The sequence below is a fragment of the Carcharodon carcharias genome, chromosome X (assembly GCF_017639515.1).
Source record: "Carcharodon carcharias isolate sCarCar2 chromosome X, sCarCar2.pri, whole genome shotgun sequence".
NCBI classification, from domain to species: Eukaryota; Metazoa; Chordata; class Chondrichthyes; order Lamniformes; family Lamnidae; genus Carcharodon; species Carcharodon carcharias.
The window spans coordinates 7,153,973-7,173,862 of NC_054507.1; the positions used below are offsets into that span (position 1 = coordinate 7,153,973).

General features: G+C 45.1%; 2 protein-coding genes across 4 annotated transcripts in view; one reads left to right on the forward strand and one right to left on the reverse strand.

Moving 5' to 3' along the window:
* The window catches only part of LOC121273201 (insulin-like growth factor-binding protein 5), a 633,250-nt gene that overhangs the window by 77,981 nt on the left and 535,379 nt on the right, over window positions 1-19,890 (forward strand). The gene's annotated exons all lie outside the window — the stretch shown is intronic.
* The window catches only part of smarcc2 (SWI/SNF related, matrix associated, actin dependent regulator of chromatin, subfamily c, member 2), a 129,127-nt gene that overhangs the window by 36,421 nt on the left and 72,816 nt on the right, over window positions 1-19,890 (reverse strand). For all 3 annotated transcript variants that reach the window (XM_041180193.1, XM_041180192.1, XM_041180191.1), the window contains exons 14-16: window positions 19,705-19,858; window positions 19,294-19,410; window positions 18,591-18,653 (exon numbers count right to left, since the gene is read on the reverse strand). In XM_041180193.1, coding sequence (XP_041036127.1) covers window positions 18,591-18,653; window positions 19,294-19,410; window positions 19,705-19,858 — 334 coding nt within the window. The remainder of the gene's footprint in view (window positions 1-18,590; window positions 18,654-19,293; window positions 19,411-19,704; window positions 19,859-19,890) is intronic.

Below are 19,890 nucleotides of genomic sequence, written 5' to 3' on the forward strand. Positions count from 1 at the left end.
GAGTGTCACTGGCAAGGCCAGCATTTATTCTCCATTCTTAATTGCCCTTGAGAATGAGCTAGTAAGCTGCCTTCGTGAACTGCTGCAGTTCATGTGGTGTAGGGAGGCAGAAGCCACGACCCCTTTTTACAGGGATAGCTGCAGTAAGGTAAGTATAAACGTCCAGTGTGAATGTTAGTGAACGGGTGAAAGGATGAATGTGAGTGAATGAGCGAACATTCGAGAATGGGCGATTGTTAGTGGATGTTAGCGAACGGGTGGATGTTAGCGAATGGGTGAATGTTAGCGAATGGGTGAATGTTAGCGAATGGGTGAATGTTAGCGAATGGGTGAATGTTAGCGAATGGGTGAATGGGAGTGAATGGGTGAATGTTAGCGAATGGGTGAATGTTAGCGAATGGGTGAATGTTAGTGAATGGGTGAATGTTAGCGAATGGGTGAATGGGAGTGAATGGGTGAATGTTAGCGAATGGGTGAATGTTAGCGAATGGGTGAATGGGAGTGAATGGGTGAATGTTAGCGAATGGGTGAATGTTAGCGAATGGGTGAATGGGAGTGAATGGGTGAATGTTAGCGAATGGGTGAATGTTAGCGAATGGGTGAATGGGAGTGAATGGGTGAATGTTAACGAATGAGTGAATGGGTGAATGTTAGCGAATGGGTGAATGGGAGTGAATGGGTGAATGTTAACGAATGAGTGAAAGGGTGAATGTTAGCGAATGGGTGAATGGGAGTGAATGGGTGAACGTTAGCGAATGGGTGAACGTTAGCGAATGGGTGAACGTTAGCGAATGGGTGAACGTTAGCGAATGGGTGAACATTAGCGAATGGGTGAACGTTAGCGAATGGGTGAATGTTAGCAACCAGGTGAATGTTAGCGACCGGGTGAATGTTAGCGACCGGGTGAATGTTAGCAAACGGGTGAATGTTAGCGAATGTGGAATGGGTGAACATTAGCGAATGGGTAAACCGTGGGTGAATGGGAGAATGTAAACGAATGAGTGAAAGGGTGAATGTTAGCGACCGGGTGAATGTTAGTGAACGGGTGAATGGGAGTGAATGGGTGAATGTTAACGAATGAGTGAATGGGTGAATGTTAGCGAATGAGTGAATGGGTGAATGTTAGCGAATGGGTGAATGTTAGCGAATGGGTGAACGTTAGCGAATGGGTGAACGTTAGCGAATGGGTGAATGTTAGCGAATGGGTGAACGTTAGCGAATGGGTGAACGTTAGCGAATGTGTGAATGTTAGCGAACGGGTGAATGTTAGCGAATGTGTGAATGTTAGCGAACGGGTGAATGTTAGCGAATGTGGAATGGGTGAACATTAGCGAATGGGTAAACCGTGGGTGAATGGGAGAATGTTAGCGAATGGGTGAACGTTAGCGAATGGGTGAACATTAGCGAATGGGTGAACGTTAGCGAATGGGTGAATGTTAGCAACCGGGTGAATGTTAGCGACCGGGTGAATGTTAGCAAACGGGTGAATGTTAGCAAACGGGTGAATGTTAGCGAATGTGGAATGGGTGAACATTAGCGAATGGGTAAACCGTGGGTGAATGGGAGAATGTAAACGAATGAGTGAAAGGGTGAATGTTAGCGACCGGGTGAATGTTAGTGAACGGGTGAATGGGAGTGAATGGGTGAATGTTAACGAATGAGTGAATGGGTGAATGTTAGCGAATGAGTGAATGGGTGAATGTTAGCGAATGGGTGAATGTTAGCGAATGGGTGAACGTTAGCGAATGGGTGAATGTTAGCGAATGGGTGAACGTTAGCGAATGGGTGAACGTTAGCGAATGTGTGAATGTTAGCGAACGGGTGAATGTTAGCGAATGTGTGAATGTTAGCGAACGGGTGAATGTTAGCGAATGTGGAATGGGTGAACATTAGCGAATGGGTAAACCGTGGGTGAATGGGAGAATGTTAGCGAATGGGTGAACGTTAGCGACCGGGTGAATGTTAGCGAACGGGTGGATGTTAGCGAATGGGTGAATGGGAGTGAATGGGTGAATGTTAGCGAATGGGTGAATGGGAGTGAATGGGTGAACGTTAGCGAATGGGTGAATGGGAGTGAATGGGTGAACGTTAACGAATGAGTGAATGGGTGAATGTTAGCGAATGGGTGAATGGGAGTGAATGAGTGAATGTTAGCGAATGAGTGAATGGGTGAATGTTAGCGAATGGGTGAATGGGAGTGAATGGGTGAATGGGAGGGAATGGGTGACTGTTAACGAATGAGTGAAAGGGTGAATGTTAGCGAATGAGTGAATGGGAGTGAATGGGTGAACGTTAGCGAATGGGTGAACGTTAGCGAATGGGTGAACGTTAGTGAATGCGTGAACGTTAGCGAATGGGTGAACGTTAGCGAATGGGTGAACGTTAGCGACCGGGTGAATGTTAGCGACCGGGTGAATGTTAGCGACCGGGTGAATGTTAGCGAATGTGGAATGGGTGAACATTAGCGAATGGGTAAACCGTGGGTGAATGGGAGAATGTTAACGAATGAGTGAAAGGGTGAATGTTAGCGACCGGGTGAATGCTAGTGAACGGGTGAATGGGAGTGAATGGGTGAATGTTAACGAATGAGTGAATGGGTGAATGTTAGCGAATGAGTGAATGGGTGAATGTTAGCGAATGGGTGAATGGGAGTGAATGGGTGAATGTTAGCGAATGGGTGAACGTTAGCGAATGGGTGAATGTTAGCGAATGGGTGAACGTTAGCGAATGGGTGAACGTTAGCGAATGGGTGAACGTTAGCGAATGGGTGAACGTTAGCGAATGTGTGAATGTTAGCGAACGGGTGAATGTTAGCGAATGTGTGAATGTTAGCGAACGGGTGAATGTTAGCGAATGTGGAATGGGTGAACATTAGCGAATGGGTAAACCGTGGGTGAATGGGAGAATGTTAGCGAATGGGTGAACGTTAGCGACCGGGTGAATGTTAGCGAACGGGTGGATGTTAGCGAATGGGTGAATGGGAGTGAATGGGTGAATGTTAGCGAATGGGTGAATGGGAGTGAATGGGTGAACGTTAGCGAATGGGTGAATGGGAGTGAATGGGTGAACGTTAACGAATGAGTGAATGGGTGAATGTTAGCGAATGGGTGAATGGGAGTGAATGAGTGAATGTTAGCGAATGAGTGAATGGGTGAATGTTAGCGAATGGGTGAATGGGAGTGAATGGGTGAATGGGAGGGAATGGGTGACTGTTAACGAATGAGTGAAAGGGTGAATGTTAGCGAATGAGTGAATGGGAGTGAATGGGTGAACGTTAGCGAATGGGTGAACGTTAGCGAATGGGTGAACGTTAGTGAATGCGTGAACGTTAGCGAATGGGTGAACGTTAGCGAATGGGTGAACGTTAGCGACCGGGTGAATGTTAGCGACCGGGTGAATGTTAGCGACCGGGTGAATGTTAGCGAATGTGGAATGGGTGAACATTAGCGAATGGGTAAACCGTGGGTGAATGGGAGAATGTTAACGAATGAGTGAAAGGGTGAATGTTAGCGACCGGGTGAATGCTAGTGAACGGGTGAATGGGAGTGAATGGATGAATGTTAACGAATGAGTGAATGGGTGAATGTTAGCGAATGAGTGAATGGGTGAATGTTAGCGAATGGGTGAATGGGAGTGAATGGGTGAATGTTAGCGAATGGGTGAACGTTAGCGAATGGGTGAATGTTAGCGAATGGGTGAACGTTAGCGAATGGGTGAATGTTAGCGAATGGGTGAACGTTAGCGAATGGGTGAACGTTAGCGAATGTGTGAATGTTAGCGAACGGGTGAATGTTAGCGAATGTGGAATGGGTGAACATTAGCGAATGGGTAAACCGTGGGTGAATGGGAGAATGTTAGCGAATGGGTGAACGTTAGCGACCGGGTGAATGTTAGCGAACGGGTGGATGTTAGCGAATGGGTGAATGGGAGTGAATGGGTGAACGTTAGCGAATGGGTGAATGGGAGTGAATGGGTGAACGTTAACGAATGAGTGAATGGGTGAATGTTAGCGAATGGGTGAATGGGAGTGAATGAGTGAATGTTAGCGAATGGGCGAACGTTAGCGAATGGGCGAACGTTAGCGAATGGGCGAACGTTAGCGAATGGGCGAACGTTAGCGAATGGGCGAACGTTAGCGAATGGGCGAACGTTAGCGAATGGGTTAATGTTAGCAAACGGGTGAATGTTAGCGAATGTGTGAATGGGTGAATGTTAGCGAATGGGTGAATGTTAGCGAATGGGTAAACCGTGGGTGAATGGGCGAATGTTAGCGAATAGGTGAATGGGAGTGAATGGGTGAATGTTAACGAATGGGTGAATGGGAGTGAATGGGTGAATGTTAGCGAATGGGTGAATGTTAGCGAATGGGCGAATGTTAGCGAATGGGTGAATGTTAGCGAATGTGTGAATGGGTGAATGTTATCGAATGGGTGAATGTTAGCGAAAGGGCGAATGTTAGCGAATGGGTAAACCGTGGGTGAATGGGTGAATGTTAGTGAATGGTCGAACGTTAGCGAATGGGTGAACGTTAGCGAATGGGTGAACGTTAGCGAATGGGTGAACGTTAGCGAATGGGTGAACGTTAGCGAATGGGTAAACCGTGGGCGAATGGGTGAATGTTAGCGAATGGGTGAATGGGTGAATGTTAGCGAATGGACGAATGTTAGCGAATGGGCGAACGTTAGCGAATGGGTGAATGGGTGAATGTTAGCGAATGGGTGAATGTTAGCGAATGGGTGAATGTTAGCAAATGGGTGAATGTTAGCAAATGGGCGAACGTTAGCGAATGGGTGAACGTTAGCGAATGGGTGAACGTTAGCGAATGGGTGAACGTTAGCGAATGGGTGAATGTTAGCAAATGGGCGAACGTTAGCGAATGGGTGAACGTTAGCGAATGCGTGAATGTTAGCGAACGGGTGAATGTTAGTGAATGTGTGAATGGGTGAATGTTAGCGAATGGGTGAATGCTAGCGAATGGGTAAACCGTGGGTGAATGGGCGAATGTTAGTGAATGTTAGCGAATGGGTGAATGTTAGCGAATGTGTGAATGTTAGCGAACGGGTGAATGTTAGCGAACGGGTGAATGTTAGCGAACGGGTGAATGTTAGCGAACGGGTGAATGTTAGCGAACGGGTGAATGTTAGCGAATGTGTGAATGGGTGAATGTTAGCGAATGGGTGAATGGGTGAATGTTAGCGAATGGGTGAATGTTAGCGAATGGGTAAACCGTGGGTGAATGGGCGAATGTTAGTGAATGTTAGCGAATGGGTGAATGTTAGCGAATGGGCGAACGTTAGCGAATGGGCGAACGTTAGCGAATAGGCGAACGTTAGCGAATAGGCGAACGTTAGCGAATGGGTTAATGTTAGCGAACGGGTGAATTTTAGCGAACGGGTGAATGGGTGAATGTTAGCGAATGGGTGAATGTTAGCGAATGGGTAAACCGTGGGTGAATGGGCGAATGTTAGCGAATGGGTGAATGGGTGAATGTTATCGAATGGGTGAATGTTAGCGAATGGGCGAATGTTAGTGAATGGGTAAACCGTGGGTGAATGGGAGAATGTTAGAGAATGGGCGAACGTTAGCGAATGGGCGAACGTTAGCGAATGGGTGAATGTTAGCGAATGGGTGAACGTTAGCGAATGGGTAAACCGTGGGCGAATGGGTGAATGTTAGCGAATGTGTGAATGGGTGAATGTTAGCGAATGGGTGAATGTTAGCGAATGGGTGAATGTTAGCGAATGGGTGAATGTTAGCGAATGAGTGAATGGGTGAATGTTAGTGAATGGACGAATGTTAGCGAATGGGTGAATGTTAGCGAATGGGCGAACGTTAGCGAATGGGTGAATCTTAGAGAATGGGTGAATCTTAGCGAATGGGTGAATGTTAGCGAATGGGTGAACGTTAGCGAATGGGTGAACGTTAGTGAATTGGTAAACCATGGGTGAATGGGTGAACGTTAGTGAATGGGTAAACCATGGGCGAATGGGTGAATGTTAGCGAATGTGTGAATGGGTGAATGTTAGCGAATGGGTGAATGTTAGCGAATGGGTGAATGTTAGCGAATGGGTGAATGTTTGCGAATGGGTGAATGTTAGCGAATGGATGAATGTTAGCGAATGGTGAATATTAGCGAATGGGCGAACGTTAGCGAATGGGCGAACGTTAGCGAATGGGTGAATGTTAGCGAATGGGTGAATGTTATCGAATGAGTGAATGTTAGCAAATGGGCGAACGTTAGCGAATGGGTGAACGTTAGCGAATGCGTGAATGTTAGCGAACGGGTGAATGTTAGTGAATGTGTGAATGGGTGAATGTTAGCGAATGGGTGAATGCTAGCGAATGGGTAAACCGTGGGTGAATGGGCGAATGTTAGTGAATGTTAGCGAATGGGTGAATGTTAGCGAATGTGTGAATGTTAGCGAACGGGTGAATGTTAGCGAATGTGTGAATGGGTGAATGGGTGAATGTTAGCGAATGGGTGAATGGGTGAATGTTAGCGAATGGGTGAATGTTAGCGAATGGGTAAACCGTGGGTGAATGGGCGAATGTTAGTGAATGTTAGCGAATGGGTGAATGTTAGCGAATGGGCGAACGTTAGCGAATGGGCGAACGTTAGCGAATAGGCGAACGTTAGCGAATGGGTTAATGTTAGCGAACGGGTGAATTTTAGCGAACGGGTGAATGGGTGAATGTTAGCGAATGGGTAAACCGTGGGTGAATGGGCGAATGTTAGCGAATGGGTGAATGGGTGAATGTTATCGAATGGGTGAATGTTAGCGAATGGGCGAATGTTAGTGAATGGGTAAACCGTGGGTGAATGGGTGAATGTTAGAGAATGGGCGAACGTTAGCGAATGGGTGAACGTTAGCGAATGGGTGAATGTTAGCGAATGGGTAAACCGTGGGCGAATGGGTGAATGTTAGCGAATGGGTGAATGTTAGCGAATGGGTGAATGTTAGCGAATGGGTGAATGTTAGCGAATGAGTGAATGGGTGAATGTTAGTGAATGGACGAATGTTAGCGAATGGGTGAATGTTAGCAAATGGGCGAACGTTAGCGAATGGGTGAATCTTAGAGAATGGGTGAATCTTAGCGAATGGGTGAATGTTAGCGAATGGGTGAATGTTAGCGAATGGGTGAACGTTAGCGAATGGGTGAACGTTAGTGAATTGGTAAACCATGGGTGAATGGGTGAACGTTAGTGAATGGGTAAGCCATGGGCGAATGGGTGAATGTTAGCGAATGTGTGAATGGGTGAATGTTAGCGAATGGGTGAATGTTAGCGAATGGGTGAATGTTAGCGAATGGGTGAATGTTAGCGAATGGGTGAATGTTTGCGAATGGGTGAATGTTAGCGAATGGATGAATGTTAGCGAATGGTGAATATTAGCGAATGGGCGAACGTTAGCGAATGGGCGAACGTTAGCGAATGGGTGAATGTTAGCGAATGGGTGAATGTTAGCGAATGAGTGAATGTTAGCAAATGGGTGAATGTTAGCGAATGAGTGAATGTTAGCGAATGAGTGAATGGGTGAATGTCAGTGAATGGGTGAATGTTAGCGAATGAGTGAATGGGTGAATGTTAGTGAATGGGTGAATGTTAGCGAATGAGTGAATGGGTGAACGTTAGCGAATGGATGGATGTTAGTGAATGGCTGAATGTTAGCGAATGGGCGAATGAGTGAATGGGTGGATGTTAGTGAATGGGTGAATGTGAGTGAATGGGTGAATGTTAGCGAATGGGCGAATGTTAGCGAATGAGTGAATGGGTGGATGTTAGTGAATGGGTGAATGTTAGCGAATGGGTGAATGTTAGCGATGGAGTGAATGCGTGAATGTTAGTGAATGGGTGAATGTGAGTGAATATTAGCGAATGAGTGAGTGTTAGCGAATGGGCGAATGTTAGCGAATGGGCGAATGTTAGCGAATGGGCGAATGTTAGCGAATGGGCGAATGTTAGCGATTGAGTGAATGTTTGCGAATGGGTGAATGTTAGCGAATGAGTGAATGTTAGCGATTGAGTGAATGTTAGCGAAGGGGTGAATGTTAGCGAATGGGTGAATGTTAGCGATTGAGTGAATGTTAGCGAATGGGTGAATGTTAACGATTGAGTGAATGTTAGCAAATGGGTGAATTAGCGAATGAGTGAATGTTAGCAAATGAGGGAATGGGTGAATGTCAGTGAATGGGTGAATGTTAGCGAATGAGTGAATGGGTGAATGTGAGTGAATGGGTGAACGTTAGCGAATGGGTGGATGTTAGTGAATGGGTGAATGTGAGTGAATGTTAGCGAATGAGTGAATGGGTGGATGTGAGTGAATGGGTGAATGTTAGCGAATGGGTGGATGTTAGTGAATGGGTGAATGTGAGTGAATGTTAGCGAATGAGTGAATGGGCGGATGCTAGTGAATGGGTGAATGTGAGTGAATGGGTGAATGTTAGCGAATGGGCGAATGTTAGCGAATGAGTGAATGGGTGGATGTTAGTGAATGGGTGAATGTGAGTGAATGTTAGCGAATGAGTGAATGCGTGAATGTTAGCGAAAGGGCGAATGTTAGCGATTGGGCGAATGTTAGCGAATGGGCGAATGTTAGCGAATGGGCGAATGTTAGCGAATGGGTGAATGTTAGCGAATGGGTGGATGTTAGCGAATGGGTGAATGTTAGCGAATGGGTGAATGTTAGCGAATGGGTGGATGTTAGCGAATGGGTGAATGGGTGAATGTTAGCGAATGGGTGAATGGGTGGATGTTAGTGAATGGGTGAATGGGTGGATGTTAGTGAATGGGTGGATGTTAGCGAATGGGTGGATGTTAGCGAATGGGTGGATGTTAGCGAACGGGTGGATGTTCGCGAATGGGTGGATGTTCGCGAATGGGTGGATGTTAGCGAATGGGTGGATGTTAGCGAATGGGTAAACCGTGGGCGAATGGGTGAATGGGTGGATGTTAGTGAATGGGTGAACGTTAGCGAATGGATGAATGTTAGCGAATGGGTGAATGTTAGCGAATGGGTGAATGTTAGCAAATTTGTGAATGTTAGCAAATGGGTGAACGTTAGCGAATGGGTAAACCGTGGGCGAATGGGTGAAAGTAGCGAATGGGTGAATGTTCGTGAATGTTAGCGAATGGGTGAATGTTAGCGAATGGGTGAACGTGGGCGAATGTTAGCGAATGGGTAAACCGTGGGCGAATGTTCGTGAATATTAGTGAATGCGTGCATGTTAGCGAATGGGTGAATGTGGGTGAATGTTAGCGAATGGGTAAACTGTGGGCGAATGTTAGCAAATGGGTAAACCGTGGGCGAATGGGCGAATGTTCGTGAATGTTAGCGAATGGGTGAATGTTAGCGAATGGCTGAACGTTATCGAATGGCTGAACGTTAGCGAATGGCTGAACGTTAGCGAATGGGTGAACGTTAGCGAATGGGCGAACGTTAGCGAATGGGCGAACGTTAGCGAATGGGTGAACGTTAGCGAATGGGTAAACGTTAGCGAATGGGTAAACCGTGGGCGAATGGGTGAATGTTAGTGAATGTGTGAATGGGTGAATGTTAGCGAATGGGTGAATGTTAGCGAATGGGTGAATGTTAGCGAATGGGTGAATGTTATCGAATGGGTGAATGGGTGAATGTTAGCGAATGGACGAATGTTAGCGAATGGTGAATATTAGCGAATGGTGAATGTTAGCGAATGGGTGAACGTTAGCGAATGGGTGAATGTTAGCGAATGGGTGAATGTTAGCGAATGAGTGAATGTTAGCGAATGGGTGAATGTTAGCGAATGAGTGAATGTTAGTGAATGGGTGAATGTTAGTGAATGGGTGAATGTTAGTGAATGGGTGAATGTTAGCGAATGAGTGAATGGGTGAATGTTAGTGAATGGGTGAATGTTAGTGAATGGCTGAATGTTAGCGAATGGGCGAATGAGTGAATGGGTGGATGTTAGTGAATGGGTGAATGTGAGTGAATGGGTGAATGTTAGCGAATGGGTGAATGTTAGCGAATGAGTGAATGGGTGGATGTTAGTGAATGGGTGAATGTGAGTGAATGGGTGAATGTTAGCGAATGGGCGAATGTTAGCGAATGAGTGAATGGGTGGATGTTAGTGAATGGGTGAATGTTAGCGAATGGGCGAATGTTAGCGAAGGAGTGAATGCGTGAATGTTAGCGAATGAGTGAATGGGTGGATGTTAGCGAATGGGCGAATGTTAGCGAATGAGTGAATGGGTGGATGTTAGTGAATGGGTGAATGTTAGCGAATGGGCGAATGTTAGCGAAGGAGTGAATGCGTGAATGTTAGTGAATGGGTGAATGTGAGTGAATGTTAGCGAATGAGTGAATGCGTGAATGTTAGCGAATGGGCGAATGTTAGCGAATGGGCGAATGTTAGCGAATGGGCGAATGTTAGCGAATGGGCGAATGTTAGTGAATGGGTGAATGTTAGCGAATGGTGAACGTTAGCGAATGGTGAATGTTAGCGAATGGGTGAATGTTAGCGAATGGGTGAATGTTAGCGATTGAGTGAATGTTAGCGAATGGATGAATGTTAGCGAATGAGTGAATGTTAGCGAATGAGTGAATGGGTGAATGTCAGTGAATGGGTGAATGTTAGCGAATGAGTGAATGGGTGAATGTGAGTGAATGGGTGAATGTTAACGAATGGGTGGATGTTAGTGAATGGGTGAATGTGAGTGAATGTTAGCGAATGAGTGAATGGGTGGATGTGAGTGAATGGGTGAATGTTAGCGAATGGGTGGATGTTAGTGAATGGGTGAATGTGAGTGAATGTTAGCGAATGAGTGAATGGGTGGATGTTAGTGAATGGGTGAATGTGAGTGAATGGGTGAATGTTAGCGAACGGGCGAATGTTAGCGAATGAGTGAATGGGTGGATGTTAGTGAATGGGTGAATGTGAGTGAATGTTAGCGAATGAGTGAATGTTAGCGAATGGGTGAATGTTAGCGAATGAGTGAATGTGTGAATGTTAGCGAATGGGCGAATGTTAGTGATTGGGCGAATGTTAGCAAATGGTGAATGTTAGCGAATGGGTGAATGTTAGCGAATGGGCGAATGTTAGCGAATGGGTGAATGTTAGCGAATGGGTGAATGTTAGCGAATGGTTGAATGTTAGTGAATGTTAGCGAATGGGTGAATGTTAGCGAATGGGTGAATGTTAGCGAATGGGTGAATGTTAGCGAATGGGTGGATGGGTGAATGTTAGCGAATGGGTGGATGTTAGTGAATGGGTGGATGGGTGAATGTTAGTGAATGGGTGGATGTTAGTGAATGGGTGAATGGGTGAATGTTAGCGAATGGGTGAATGGGTGAATGTTAGCGAATGGGTGAATGTTAGCGAATGGGTGAATGTTAGCGAATGGTTGAATGTGAGTGAATGGGTGAATGTTAGTGAATGTTAGCGAATGGGTGAATGTTAGCGAATGGGTGAATGTTAGCGAATGGGTGAATGTTAGCGAATGGGTGGATGGGTGAATGTTAGCGAATGGGTGGATGTTAGTGAATGGGTGGATGGGTGAATGTTAGTGAATGGGTGGATGCTAGTGAATGGGTGGATGGGTGAATGTTAGCGAATGGGTGAATGTTAGCGAATGGGTGGATGTTAGTGAATGGGTGAATGGGTGAATGTTAGCGAATGGGTGAATGGGTGAATGTTAGCGAATGGGTGAATGTTAGCGAATGGGTGAATGTTAGCGAATGGGTGGATGTTAGCGAATGGGTAAACAGTGGGTGAATGGGTGGATGTTAGCGAATGGGTGAATGGGTGAATGTTAGCGAATGGGTGGATGTTAGCGAATGGGTGGATGTTAGCGAATGGGTGGATGTTAGCAAATGGGTGAATGTTAGCGAATGGGTGGATGTTAGCGTATGGGTAAACCGTGGGCGAATGGGTGAATGTTAGTGAATGGGTGAATGTTAGCGAATGAGCGAATGGGTGAATGTTAGCGAATGAGTGAATGTTAGCGAATGGGTGAATGTTAGTGAATGGGTGAATGTTAGCGAATGGGTGAATGTTAGCGAATGGGTGGATGTTAGCGAATGGGTGGATGTTAGCGAATGGGTGGATGTTAGCGAAAGGGTGAATGTTAGCGAATTGGTGGATGTTAGCGAATGGGTGGATGTTAGCGAATGGGTGGATGTTAGCGAATGGGTGAATGTTAGCGAATGGGTGAATGGGTGGATGTTAGCGAATGGGTGAATGGGTGGATGTTAGCGAATGGGTGAATGGGTGGATGTTAGCGAATGGGTGAATGGGTGGATGTTAGTGAATGTTAGCGAAATGGGTGAATGGGTGAATGTTAGCGAAATGGGTGAATGGGTGGATGTTAGTGAATGGGTGAATGGGTGGATGTTAGCGAATGGGTGGATGTTAGCGAATGGGTGAATGGGTGGATGTTAGTGAATGGGTGGATGTTAGTGAATGGGTGAATGGGTGGATGTTAGTGAATGGGTGGATGTTAGCGAATGGGTGGATGTTAGCGAATGGGTGGATGTTAGCGAATGAGTGGATATTAGCGAATGGGTGGATGTTAGTGAATGGGTGGATATTAGCGAATGGGTGGATATTAGCGAATGGGTGGATGTTAGCGAATGGGTGGATGTTAGCGAATGGGTGAATGGGTGGATGTTAGCAAATGGGTGAATGTTAGCAAATGGGTGAATGTTAGCAAATGGGTAAACGGTGGGTGAATGGGCGAATGTTAGTGAATGGGTGAATGTTAGCGAATGAGTGAATGTTAGCGAATGGGTGAATGTTAGCGAATGGGTGAATGTTAGCGAATGGGTAAACGGTGGGTGAATGGGCGAATGTTAGTGAATGGGTGAATGTTAGCGAATGGGTGAACGTTAGCGAATGGGTGAATGTTAGCGAATGGGTAAACCATGGGCGAATGGGTGAATGTTAGCGAATGGGCGAATGTTAGTGAATGGGTGAATGTTAGCGAATAGGTGAATGTTAGCGAATGGGTGAATGTTAGCGAATGGGTGAATGTTAGCGAATGGGTAAACCGTGGGCGAATGGGTGAATGTTAGCGAATGGGTAAACTGTGGGTGAATGGCGAATGTTAGTGAATGGGTGAACGTGGGCGAATGGGCAAACGTGGGCAAATGTTACCGAATAGATGAATGTTAGCGAATGGGCGAACGTTAGCGAATGGGCGAACGTTAGCGAATGGGCGAACGTTAGCGAATGGGCGAACGTTGGCGAATGGGTGAACGTTGGCGAATGTTAGCGAATGGACGAATGGTTGAATGTAGTAAGACAGCCTTGCTCCTGTACTCAAATGCTCTCGCAATGAAGCCTAGCATACCATTTGCCCTCTTAATTGCTTGTAGCTACTACATGCTTGCTTTCGGTGATTGGTGTACAAGGACACCCAGATCCCTTTGTACATCAACATTTCCCAATCTCTCATCATTTAAATAATACTCTGCCATTCTGGTTTTCCTACCAAAGTGGATAACCTCACATTTATCCACTTTATACTGCATCTGCCATGTATTTGCCCATTCACTCAACTTGTCTAAATCTTCTTGAAGCCTCTTTACATTCTCCTCACCACTCCCACGAAAGGAAATTGCGGATATTTCACTTCTCTTTGGGGACAGGAAGTGGGAAGAAGTGGGAACAGAGTGCACCAACAATGACAGTGGCCACCTGCAAGATGAGATTTTAGACCTTAACTTGCTCTTTCAGGAAAGAGTGCAAGAGAACAAAGCCGTCACAGAAGCAGATGATCTGTTGGAAGAAGACGTCCTGGACCTTCCTACACTCTGACTCCACTGTCAATGATTGTGAAGTCTTTGATGTCTCTTTTGAGCAAAACCATCCTTTTGTTGAAACAGTTAATTGTCATGAAGAGATTAGTGTCTAGAATGTTCTTGGAAACTATTTAATTAAGTTAAAATAGAGTTTAGTGGTGCCTGTGTCTGTGTGTGTGTATATGTGTCTTAACTGGATTAAAGCCAGCTGGTCTTGAGGCTTTGGTGTATAGAGAAGTGTAGGTCTGAAATGGTAACTGGATAAACATGGGGAAGTTCAGAAACAGATGTCAAGGGGGAAATTTGCATTTTTAAATAAAACATTCAAAAGAATGAGTGAAATCTTGCACCTACCTAGAATAATGTGTTTTTTTTTCTCAGTTTACTAATAAAATTGGTGGAATGAAAAGATGATATTGTTGGAAGAGGTAAAATTAAAAGCCTAGCAATACAATGGAAAATTTACATTCAAAGAGAAAGATATGCATAAAGGAGAAAGGAGGTTGTGTGTAAGGCAGAGGCATTTTAAGATCCAATAAGTGTGAGAAGCCTCCAGCTGCTGTCAGCAAGGACCCAGGGCATTTCCAGGTGTCTTTTTGGGCAGAATCTTCTGGTTGACGTGCAGGGGCGCCACAAGCCGATGCATAAGATGACGCACTCGGACGTCGGGTGTGTGTCCTGACATCACCGTGCGTCATTCTGGTCTTCCGTTTGGCGGGCGCGCACTGGAGTTGGCAGCACGCCTGCCAAACTGTCAAAGGCCTGTTAAGGCCACTTAACAAACTAATTAAAGTAATTGTCAGGGCTGCCCGTCCAACCTCAGGCAAAGAGCCCTGGCGGCCTTCGCATTTTTCATGAAACCTTATCCACGGGTGGGATGAGGTTTCATGAAGGGTTTATGAATTAAATAAAATTTTTAATGAAAATTCATAAACATGTCCCAGCTCATGTGACACTGTCACATGAGGGGGCACGTCTGAGTAATTTTATTTTTTCAATCTTTATAACAACTTCATCTCCCTGAAGCAGCTCCGTGCCTCAGGGAGATTTCTGTACTCTTTCACGTGCATGTGCAAAAGAGCGCAGGCCCCGACTCTCCCTCCACCCCAGGCCCACACAGGTAGTGCTGAGAGCTTCCGGGAACATGTCACGCTGGGCGGGCCTTAATTGGCCCGCCCATGTAAAATGGCGGCGCGCAACCATGCCTGCTCCTGACCGTGCCAACCTGATGGGGAGAAAATTCTCCCCTTTAAATCTACGAGATTTATTGGTGCCTTAACAGGGGCGTAACTGAGAGATTAATTAGGGGATTTTTCTAGTTACTTTAGTAGTAATTTTGTAGGCGTATTTATGTTTCAATTTTTCTTATATTAATAAATGTTTAATTTAGTTTTATAAAAACCTCTTGAGACTCGGTGGTCTTATTACTACTGAATTCAAAGCCTGCATCTTGAAACATACAAATTGCAGAAATGGGTTATGACCGTTGTTTCAAGTTTCCCTCTGGGAATTGAGCAACTCAGCCTTTGCCATTGGCTGTGTAATAATAAAGAGGTGAATTTGTCTATTTATTCCACTGGGCCTACTGATGACATGCAGCAACAATTGCAAGCAGCCAGCAACAAGCTACCCAGGGAGAATAAGATGCTTAACTCCAAACTGAATGAAACCAGTAGTGAAAGTTCAGAGGTACATATCTGTGCAAATATTAGCTAGAGCCTGCACTTGGATCTCATCAGCAAGCCATGGAAACAATCAAGTTTTCACTCAGTAAAGAAGCAGAGGCCAAATCTAGAGAGCTTCTACAACTTAAAAGTACCTTAGAAAAACTGAAAGTCGAGCATCAAATGGAGCTTGAAAATATTAAAATTAAGCAAAAGTTTGCGAAGTCTAATAACCTAAAAGAAAATGCTGAACTAAGAACCCAGCTAGTCACATAGCAATACCAAGCCACAAAGAAGGATTCATACGTTAGAAATGGTGCAACCAAAGTGAACATAAGAACATACTGCAAATATATATTGCAATACAGGAATGTATAAATGCTGTACTGCATCTACAGAAATTGCCACAGTATCGGAAGAGTTGGCTACAGAGCAATTACCTGAAGAAGTCCTGACATTAGCTGCCTTCCTGTTATTACTGAGACTCTTGTAGTAAAAACACCAACACTGATGTTGAACTTTCAAGCAAGTCTGCAAATCAGAGTACTGTGCAGGAACTTCCTATAGATCTCAGCCCTGAAGTTTATTTATTATTGATGATGGGGAAAACCTACTTTCTCCAGCCGACTCCAAGATCTCATTGTCTGCAACAGAGCAGCCTCATGCTGAAGCAAGCGTAGAAATGATACCACAACCCACAGAAAGTGAAGCCCCTACCCTAAGAGCAGTGGGGAAGTCCTCCTTTCCTTGTATGCAGCAGTGTCTTCAGGATGTTCTGTGTTGCTCTTTTCGTCTACCAGATTCATTCCTGACACATGTATTGAATGTTTCTCTTGACGTCACAGCAGGCGGTGAATGATACAACTCAAAGTTCTTCATAGCAGCCCAAAGTGCTTCATTTTGTCAAACCTGTGCTTTCAATTGCCCCCAGTGTGCAACACACAAGAAGACGAGAGAGAGAATTTCAGCTTGTTGCCTTCCTTGGGAGTCTTGGAGGGTTCTCCCTTGAATCAGTTTTTCCTTGATTGGTCGTCACTGCCTTTACAAACAGGTCATCATTCCATCAATGTGTTTACCTTCCAAGCCAAAGGTAAGGGAACACATATGTCCCACAGGGGAGCCGAGAACACTGTTGGGGATTGACACCTTTGGCAAAAGTGACTTACAGGTTGGCTGGGGGGTGGGAATAGGATTTGGATAGAAACTGTAAATAGTGCATGGGGGAAGGTGGTAGCATAGTGGTATTGTCACTGGACTAGTAATCCAGAAGACTCAGGGTAACTCTCTGGGGACCCAGGTTCAAATCCCACCATGGCAGATGGTGAAATTTGAATTCAATAAAAATCTAGAATTAGAAGTCTGATGATGACCATGAAACCATTGCCGATGGTTTCGTCCTATACGTCCTATAGGGAAGGAGATCTGCTGCGCTTATCTGGTCTGGCCTACCTGTGGTTGACTCTTAAACTCCCTCTGAACAGGGCAGTTAGGGATGGGCAATAAATACTGGCCTAGCCAGTGACGCCCACATCCCATGAACGAATAAATAAAGGTTAACAGTTGGTGGGAAGAGTGAACTTAAGGAGAGAGGCAGAGTAAAGGGTTAACTCTAATAATAGCAATAGGAATGTGCAAAAGGAGTGATGTCACTCACTGAGAGAAGATATGACTGAGGTAGCATCTCAGAGAGCAGCTCTAACTATATGTTGGTCTTATTTGTAAATAGTTAGCATGTAAATAAATGTTTTTTGAACAAAGGCCATTGGCTCCAGCAAGATTTCTTCTAGCGTAAGAAGCTAATGCATCCAGAGGCAAGCCCATGATAACAGAGGGGCCACAGTTTAAAAATAAGAGGCCTCCCATTTAAGACAGTAATGAGGAGGAATTTCTTGTCTCAGAGGGTGGAGGCCGGCTCACTGAATATATTCAAGGCTGAGTTTGATAGATTTTTGATCTACAAGGGAGTCAAGGGTTATGGCGAAAGGCAGGAAATTGGAGTTAAGGCATGATGTAATTGAATGGTGGAGCAGGCTCGAGGGGGTGAATGGCCTCTTCCTGATCTTATTTCTTCTGTTTTTATGCTAAATATAAAGATCATTCCTTTGGTCAAAGGTATTTTGCAATCCTATGACCATCTATAAGTTATTGGACACAAATAAATTCTGTCAAACAAAACACACTCCTTGTCCACTTGCTGCAGGTGTTAATTCCTGTTCCCCCAAAATCTTTTCAATCTTTAGTTGTGATGACCGGCCAGTCTCCATAGTATCCGGCCAAAACTGACCAGTCTAACATGGCAGGGAATTTAGAGAATTAAAGTTTGCCCTGCCCCTACACCCTCCTCAAGCCCATGTTAGAAAATGAATAAATTCTGCACAGTTAACCAAAATAAAACAAAATGCGTGATCCTCATCATCAATACATGGTAGGTTTCTAGCACACAATGAGTAGTTTGAGCACCCAACAGTATGTTACTGTCATCCATGGCTTGGAACACCAGAACATTATGCAAATAAGCGGACCTTGCACGACTTGTGTACAGCTGTAGGTTGAGCAGAAATCAGGCACTTTCACAGCATCAGCAGCAAAACTGAAGGGCAAGTCACACCAACATGGGAATGTTGATTTGAGGTGGAGTAGAGAGGAGAGTGCCAGCATTAGCATCCCAACATCACATAGTTTGAGATACAGTGCATGGGGAGTTTGAGACATGACATAGAGATTGTACCATGCTTGGGAGGAAGTGGTGATTTTGGACCTATGGTTCTCAAAGTTCTCCACCACGCTGGGGTTCCCTCACCTTATGTCTGGGTCAGATGTAGACTAAGCGATAGAAGACTGGTTTGCTATGATAAGTCAACAACCTCATTAACATTGTACTCTGTGACTAACAGGATGGATGGCACAAGACAAACTAGGTGGACCTTGAATGTCTTTTTGCTGAGAAGTTTCTATATATTAGCCAAACAAGAGTGGGAGGGCTGATGTCACCATTAACTGGTGGGTGAGGGGCAAGCAGCCAAAGCCAAAAGCCACAAAGTGAGGGGACACGGAATGTCATTCAGGCATTAGTGCTTTGTGGCCTGATTTTACTGGCTTTTGGGTTAGCTTGTACAGCCTGCCTGGAATTAGAATCGCACGTTCTTACCTCCAGCAGTAAAAGTGTCTCCTGCTCCGTCCACTCTCGGGTAGCACTAGCAGCTGCTTTACTCTGGGGGAGAAGAAAGTAGAGGTGAAATCACAGCAATGCCTTCCTGGGGGGAATGATAACAGTCCAGCATCACTAATACAGCCTAAAGCAATTCACAATGATGAGGTACTTTGAAGTCACTGATGTTATGAAGGTGAATGTAGCACCTATTTTGCTACACAGAAAGATCCCACAAACAGTGGTCTATTTTTGGCAGGGCTGCATGAGAGAGAAATGTTGGCTAAGACCTGGACTCCAGCTCCTCGACCAAAAGGTGGAGTCATGATGGGCCGAATGGCTTCTATCTGAGCAGTAACTTGCATGATTCTATGAATCATGCCATGGGAGAGAACACTGAAATTACTCCACACAGACTCCAGACACAATGCCCATTCTTTATAAAGAGCACAGAAAGCAATCTTTTGCTAAGTCCCTATCCAGAGGGTGCTTCCATCAAATGAGACCAAACTGAATGACCAATTCAATTCATTTGAAAGAAAAATAATGCCTGTTTTGGGAATGTGACCACACTATGAATAGATATAGCCCCACTTAACCTGGAAATCTTTCCACCCCTTTTGCATATCAAGTTTATCATGTCGCAGATGGTTATAACCTATGAAGCCATTAGCCTCGAGTCATGCCTGAAACCCTGCCTTACCTTAGAAGGAACGTTTTTCTTAGCGTACATATCAGTACGCAATCCGAAGTTCTGCATGTCTGCTGCCTTTTCTTTGCTCTTATCGGGAAAATTAAGCATTTGCTGGGATGCAGACGCCTGTCAAAAGTTGAATATGTTAGTGCAAGTCGCAACAAGTTTCATTAGCCTCGTTTTTTTTTTAAAAATAAAGCTCTCCTGTAATATAACTGCACTTTGACCTGTTGCCAATCCCATTAAGAAAACTGCCAGCAGGGGGTGCTATAGACACTTGGGCCTCAAATTATAATCTGGCTCTTTCTGCATCATTAATGTAATACAGTACTAATGGAACGTGTACTATTCAGAGAATTCACCTGTCAGTTTATATGCCAAAGAGACTTTGCTGCATATAGAGTAACTTGTGAAACAAACCTGTGGAGCTTTGGGCTGAAGAGGTACCAGGCCAGAAGGTGTGTCAGCGAGCACATGGAAATGCGATGTTGGGGGAGGACCCATGGGTGTCGGTCGGCTTTCTGCATCCACCTGGTAATTAATGAGTCCCCATTGCTCGAGAAAAGCGTGCACCCTGTAACAACCAAGAAATGTCACAAGAAAACA